General features: G+C 37.3%; 1 protein-coding gene across 1 annotated transcript in view; it reads left to right on the top strand.

Moving 5' to 3' along the window:
• The first annotated feature begins 459 nt into the window (after positions 1-459).
• Positions 460-8,024, top strand: part of LOC149303339 (tyrosine-protein kinase Mer-like) — a 50,583-nt gene continuing 43,018 nt past the window's right edge. The window contains exons 1-3 of the mRNA XM_089481529.1: positions 460-794; positions 939-1,039; positions 2,223-2,396. Coding sequence (XP_089337655.1) covers positions 460-794; positions 939-1,039; positions 2,223-2,396 — 610 coding nt within the window. The remainder of the gene's footprint in view (positions 795-938; positions 1,040-2,222; positions 2,397-8,024) is intronic.

Raw genomic sequence — 8,024 nt, 5'->3', positions numbered from 1 at the left:
CCGTGGACAGATTATGAGATATTCTTGTATAAAGCACATTTGATTCCTTTGATTGATTTTATTGAATTATACTCTCGGAGTTGAATTGCTTGCTTGTGCTTATGATTTTAGAATGCATTCTTCATTTTATGTAGACCTCTAGGTTTTAGATCATTGAATTATTGCTGTCATTTCTTACCACATACCCAATGAAACTAAGGTTCTACATGCAATAATATTACAAGTTATGGATGTTCGATTAATAGGGACAGAACGTTGATCCAGGGATTTATTCTGATTGCCATATTTGGAGTCGGGAAGGAATTTTCCCCCTGGTATGGGGCAATTGGCATCTGCTTCATAAGGGTTTTTTGCCTTCCTCTGGATCAACACAGTAGGGACACAATATGTATATAGGTTGAACTTGATGGAGTTTGGTCTTTTTTCAACCTTATGAACTATGTTACATGTATCTTCACAATGTCTTTCATCACATTTTTTTTGTCAGAGACAGGATATCTTCTAAGAGATCCAAATATCATAAAAAAGGATACTCTTCACATAGATGCAAGAAGAGATGCACAATCATCCAGTCAGACCAAGAAAATAAAGTTCAACCCCACAGTGAGAAACATTGTTCTCTCAGAACATAAAGATGGCAAATTCAATTGTTCCATTGTTGTTCCTAATGTGGACAATGGAGAGCAGATAACCTGGTGGAAGGATGGGAAACTGTTGGCTTCTTCAGAACGCATTTCAATCCAGTCATTTGAAATCCCAGATTTAGAGGTGATATCTATGACATCTTCTTGGATGTAAGACATTTTTATTAAAGCAATTCAAAAGTGCACATTGGGGGTTATGACATAGTTCTGTTGGAAAGTTTAAAAAGTAGTCTTAACCTAGCAAAGAGTGGTCTGTTTTTAAAGCCTAATGTTTGTACAATTCTTTCTTGTAAGCATTTCAGGTGTACAACGGTCTGATAATGGGACATACATCTGTAAATTAAAAGTCGAGGAAGAAGAAATTGTTTCGGATCCTATCTATATTCAAGTTGAAGGTAAGGACAAAATCTTTAAGAACCATAGAAATCCCAAATCATGTCAGTTACGCAACCCATGAGTAAATCAGAAGTGCATTAGACGCAGGTCTCAGTAAAAAATAGATATAGCATGGGTGTAGTAAGTCAATATCGGCACAAGATAGCAAACAATTTCATTAACCCTATGATTGCTGGGAGATGGAGCACTGTAGACTTAAATAACACCTTTTTATTTGTAATTAATTGTAATTCGTATAGGAGACAGGCCTTCCCTCTACCATCACAATGCAGTGACTGTGGCTGGTTGAACGTATACTTACTAGGTCGTTTATGTCAGTTAGAGCTCTTGGCCTTGATGCAATTATACGTCTAACCTTTAAATAGTTTTTAGGTTGGTTTAAAACGCATGGTTTGTGATTCAACTTCTTTCAATCCCCAAAATGGTGATCATGGAATCTAGATTACAACCACTAAAAAAAACAACATTGAAATTATTATTATTATTATTATTTATTGCTTTATATAGCACCATCTATCAAATTCCATAGTGCTGTACAATGGGTAGACCGGACATAACAAGTAGTATGTAACATAACAATTTGATTTACAGAGACAACAGGTGAGGAGGGAAAGAGAGGAGAGAAATAAATAGAAAACTATTTAAGTGGATACATTTTTACAGTCCAGACCATAAAAAACATTATCTACAATCCACAAGACATGACAGAAATGACATGCATTGTAGAAAGCTAAAATAAGCATCATGTACAGACAGGTATAAACGGTGGTCTTTTCAGGGGGGGGGGGGCTTTGTACCCTGTGAGTTGAATGGCTTACTTTAAGTATGATTTTGGCGTGCAATCTTCATTTTCTCAAAATATCTAAACATAGACAGACCATTGCAGTTATGTGTCAGTACCATGGACAGGGGTTTAGATATGGATCATCCTCTAGGTATATCAGTCCCAGGGAATTCTGAAAACATTATCATGAGGGTTCTAGAACATAATGCATGCCTATGGTCATTACCATGGCTATGGATTGAGGCCCCAATTCATTTATGATGCGTTTACTGTTAATAAAATGTTAATAAAATGCATTGTTTTCAATGGGTTTAGGGACCGCCCATTGTCCTTAAGGGGTTAAATGTAAAAAGCCTGATGCATACATATTTTAATTCAGTGTCTTCTTTTTCATGTAGGTTTACCACATTTTATTCACCAGCCAGAAAAGTTAAATGTCTTCAGAAACATGCCATTCAATCTGACCTGTGAAGCTGTTGGCCCTCCTGAACCAGTGGTGATTTACTGGTTCCAAAACAGCAGGAGAGTCAATGACATTCCAGTTGTATCTCCATCTGTTCTCAGTATATCAGGTAAATTTATTACAGTTTTTAATTAAATTCATACAAGTCATTTCAGCATTTTTGGTATTTATATTTAACTACTAATTTTATCTTGGTTGTAAATTTATGAAGACCTTTAGATAAATGGTCAAATCTTGCTGGCTTAAATGCCACTTACCCTTCAATGTGCACTTGTGTAAATCCAGAAGAATAAGCATGAGGACCATTGCGAATGCATAGGCAGATCATAAGCAGCTCATTAAGACAGAGTCTTTCTCAGCCATGTCTCACCCATCTTTGTTATTTAACCCTCCTTATAGTTGCCCCCCCCATTACTTTAAATTCCTTTTCTTCTGCTCTAAAATCATATCAATACAAAGTTAGTAAGTATACAAAACTGCTGCACCACTGACCCCAATCACACCTTTGCATTTTGAAAATGAAATGAAATAAAAGTTCCCAGTACATTGTGGTGATTTGGTTTTGTACCTCGCAACTTCCCCCCACCCAAAAAAAATAGGCCAAAATCTTGTTATTATTAATAATTGTTTTATATATAGCACCATATATTTGCAGCACTGTACAATGAGTAAACATAACAAGCAGTATATACCATAATAATTTGACTTACAGAAACAACAAGGAGTGACCTGCTCAAAAGAGCTTACAATCTAGAATGGAGTTTTAGTAATTCCTTCATAATTTTGTCCATGTTGCTTTTCACTCCTAAGCAAGAGATAGTGAATCAAATATTTCTATTAAAATAGTGATCACTGAATATAGATGAGTTTATTTATCTTGAAGTATGCAGTTTAGCTCTGTGAAGGAATGTATGTTCCAAACACACTTTTATGTTTGAGTTTAGGAGGCTGCAAAGCCTCCTAAAGCCAAAGGTTTTGGTTAGAAAACAATGCTACTAAAAATAATTCTCCATTTATTATTCATATGTTTACTATCTTAGAAGAGCATAGGGTTCTGTAAACGCATCTATAATTCTGGATCAAAAATGCTAAACTTGGAGAAATAAATGGAAGTTGAGCCTGATTGCACAACATTCACCACTGTGGACAACAGTTTCTCCAAATGTCTTTATAGACATGGCCGTAATTCAAACTATTTATACAAACTGGAAACACAAAATCTTGGAATATGATCTTGGAATATGATGGCAGATGAGGACCTCCTACTCTACTCTCCCCATTCTTTGCTTATTGTAATATCTCAGGTCTGATAGTATGGTTGGGCCCAACAAAGAAATGACCCTTAGTTATGGTGGTTGAAGAAATATAAGTTGTGGGGCATTATATCTGATGTTGAACTCTTTTCTTAAATATGCCGAATGTATGATGACTTTTGCAATATTGAACCAGTAAAATATTCAACCGTAGAACCTGCATATTTAACTACTAACCAGAAAGGTGATACTACAAGTATGCCAAAACCATATTAACAGTTAGCAATTTTTTTTTCACTGCTGGTACTTGTATGGCTGTGTAATTAAATTGGTTAAAATGTTATCACTTGTGTTGTAATAAATTACACAAAGGGTTCGGCTAGAGTATTTTAAAATAAATCTGTATAGATAAAATTCTGTTTTAGTTCACATTAACTAAATTCTCATTAAAATGGAATCTCAGCTTTTTTATCTAATAAAGGTACATAAAAATCTTGAATTCTTAACAGATGTAGAATACCTAATGCCAAAACACAGCAGATGGATTGTTGAAATGAATGTCTAAAATTGCCTTTCATGGAATCCATTAAGACAGGATAATTATATTCACCTCTGTAACCTCCTTTGGCTGGAATTCATAAAACCACCTAGTATACTGCTGTGCAAGAGACATTTAGTTCAGTTTGAATGGTTTTAATTAAAATCGAGACAAATGGGTTTTTAGTTAAACACAGAAAAGAGATTTAAGTTCCCTGCACAATGATGTATATTTAATTAAGCATTTCATCCCACCGTCGTATGCCATAGGCATCAACTTTAATGTGGACACATGATATATGCAGCTCACAATGATAGCCAGGTTAATTGGTGTGTATACCACACATGCCAATGAGAGCTGTGGACGCTTTTTACTGGTAGACTGGTTAGTTGGCATAAGCACTGAATAAGAAGGGCCAAGAGGTTATCCTGCAAGATGGGATGAGCCATGCAATCTATTGGATGATTTTGTGGAAATGATCCCCCTCTTTATTCAGTTCTCCTGCAGTTTCCTGGTTTAGTAAATACAGCCCAATACACTACCAGTTGGAGATGCGATATCAGCCTTTCTCATCTGTACACAGTTTTTTTTACTTTAAAAAATTAGCATGATTTTACAGGACATTCCATGATTGACGTAATTGTAAATTCTCTTTGTCAGCATGTATTTGTTCTGAATTAGAGCACTATTGAAAAAACAGAAGCTGTGAAAGAATGCATCTCATTGACGGCACACAAACCTTCACAGCTTACAAAAGCCTTCCTGCGTATATACAGTATGTATGCCGTGCAAGTCTGGTAGCTTTGTATAAATCAGGACCTCTATAATATACATCACCATAGGCCTACAAACAAGGCTTATTGTCCTACTGGATGAATCAGAAGTCCTTCTGTCTCCTTATCATCCACTAATCATCCTTGTACAATGTAGGCAAGGGCGTGTTATTTTCTGAATACCTTTTTAAAATAATTCATAGAAGGCATGCTGGGAGCAGGAGAAGAGAGATCTGCCTGGTTGGAGACACTGATATCCTTGTTTCTCATTTGGACCTCTAGGATCAGGACATGCAACTAGGGGCCCCTATCTATACGGCACTGCGCACTGCGCACTTTGCAGCATATCTAACTAAGCGCAGAACAGAAGCCATCAGAATGGTGAAAGAAAGCCCAGACCGATATCGCCAGATGTTTATTTGATGTTTAGAAACTCAGGTCTGCAGGTTTTGTAGCTAAACGCTGGCAGCTGAAAGCCCTGCACATCATGTGACTTGTTTTTTCCAAGAACACTTGTTTAGACACGGATCTGCAATATTAAGTAGCTTACAATTCCTGTTTTTCAGTTAGATTAGTTGGTACATTCAATGTTTTCTATAAAGATTATATAGAGGTAAAAATAGCAGCATTTAATTATTAATGACAGATAATATTGTTTATACTGTATTGCCACCCCCCCCCCCCGTATTCTTTGTAACACATATTGCAAGATATCACCTATCTCCAGGCCGACTTGGTTAAATTGGTAATTATGTGTCTTCAATAATAATAATGTTTTCTGAATGAGGTAGCCCTCTTACGGTGGGCAAATTTTTGTGGAAATATTTAATTAATTAATAAGCGTTGCCTTCTTTAAGTGGCGGACTTCCTTGGAGGTGGGGTGGAAACAGTGGAGGCTCCTCCATAGGAGCAAATGCGCACATGAACCCCCAAGCACAAAAGGAAGAATTTTAATCTAATTTATATTAAAATAGATTTTTGATGAATTTTGCTAGTTTTTTTCCCTTTTGAGCTTTGGGGTTTTTCGTGCCATGAAGCCTCCTGTCCCCTGATGTAGCCTGCCTATGCCGATCACACGTGCGATAGGAAGAAAGACCCTATTTGGCTCAATTACTGCCGCGCTTGCGAAAGCGCCGGCTGAGCCACCCTTTTGATCTCTGTTCGCACAGTAAAGGCAGTGCGAGTGGGGGAGGAGCTCCCAGCCCGGAGTCTCCCCACCCTCCTCAGTGACTGACGTGAGTGGGGAGGCGGGGCTTACAATGTTCTGAACCGCCCCTTTCCTTATAGCATTTACACTGCTCAACAATCTAACAGTAAGTATAAAATTATTATTTGGGCTGCTGAAAGTTAGGGGAGGTGGGGGTTAATTTAGGGGCAGTAATGGTTAATGGGGTATTCAGGGTCAATTTAGGGACAGTTATGGTTAATTGGGTGGTCAGGGTTAATTTAGGTCAGGGTCAATTGCTGTATTGTACTTGTCATTATCTGTATTATTTTCTTTGTACAGCGCTGCGGAATCTGTCAGCGTTTTATAACTAAAGTATAATAATAATAATAATAATCCCAGCACAATATAGTGAAAATGATGACTGGGTTTATTATGTACAGTTGTGTGTAAAAGAAAGTACACCCTCTTTGATTTCTATGCTTTTACATATTAGGACATAATAATAATAATAATAATAATAATAATAATAATTGTGACCAACCCTATAAGAGCTGAAGTTTTAGCAGTTTGATGGTCTGGAGCATTCAGGTGTGTAACACAATGCCAAGGAGGAAAGAAATCAGCAATGATGATTATAATAATAATAATTATTATTATTATTATCCTCATTATCATCATTATTATTTATTGTTTTACATAGCGCCATCAAATTCCGTAGCGCTGTACAATGGGTGGACAGGACACAACAAGTAGTATGTAACATAACAATTTGACTTACAGAGACAACAGGTGAAACAATTGTTGCTGCCCATCAATCTGCAAAGGGTTATTCATTCATTATATATTCATTCTACAGTGAGAAATATTACTCAAAAGGGAAAATGAAAAACCCAAGAGTTACATTGTTACACATATGTAGTTACATAGGCTGAAAAAAAGACACTCATCATAAAGTTCAGCCTTACACAAAATTAAATATTTGGTTTACTGATTGGCTAGCACAGTGTGTCAGTGGGAATTGATGCTCTACAAAACAATGTCACTTTGTCATTTTTGCAACAACAGACACACTTTAATACAAAATAATTTCCATGTTTTTAAACAGAATCCTTAACTGCCATCTCAATCACATGAACACTCACTAGCAGTTCAGAGGTTAAACTTTCTCAGTCATGGCTACTCTATGACATCAGAAACATGAGAAGAGTCATAGCAGGGATCCAAGAGTTCCGTGTGCACATTTTTGTTCACAGTGTAGAGGTGAATAGAGGTGAATAACTTGAGTAGAGAGATTACAGAAAGCTGCAGCCATGCCCCTTTGGGCAACATGCAGTATTTGCATGGACTATTTAGATAACAGTTGTGACGTGGCAGCGATTTGTTGCGGGCACACTTTCCATCACAAGTGCATCCTTCAGTGGTTTTGCACTAGCCCCAAAGTATCGTGCCCACGGTGCAGAAAGGAGCTGAAAAGCAGCAAATGTTTTCTGGAAAAGTTATATTTTGATGTGGGAGAGCAGGATGGTCCTGCTCTTGATCCAGAATCTTTAAAGAGGGAAGTCGACCAACTGACTTCCCAACTGCAGGAACAACAGCGGTGCATTGAAGAACAGCAGATGGAATTGAAAGCAAACATGGAGGAGCTTGAGAGATATAGAAAGGAGATTAAATCTGGAAAGAACATAGAGACGCTGCTGGAATCGCAGACAGAGGAGGTACGGATGGTGGTGACGCAAATGGGGACAGGACCGGAAGCATTTTTAGACCTAGCTTCGTACAGCCTAGCTATAACCAAAGATTACAACGATTTGAAAGCGGATCACAAGGCCTCTGAGGAGATGATAGAAAATTTAAAATCAGAATTAAATATCTCTAATGAAAGGGCTCAGAGCGCTGTAATAGAATATGAAAAGCTACGAGAAGAGCAGAATACCACCTGGAATACTCTTATTACTATCCAAAAAGAGCTGGCTGTCAACAGGAATGATGTAAAACATGCAGAGAA

Source organism: Sceloporus occidentalis, unplaced genomic scaffold (genome assembly GCF_023333645.1).
Source record: "Sceloporus occidentalis isolate IW3139 unplaced genomic scaffold, rSceOcc1.0.p SCAF_15, whole genome shotgun sequence".
NCBI lineage: Eukaryota > Metazoa > Chordata > Lepidosauria > Squamata > Phrynosomatidae > Sceloporus > Sceloporus occidentalis.
The sequence above is the reverse complement of the archived record's forward strand: the minus strand, read 5'-3'. Positions and strand labels throughout refer to the sequence as shown.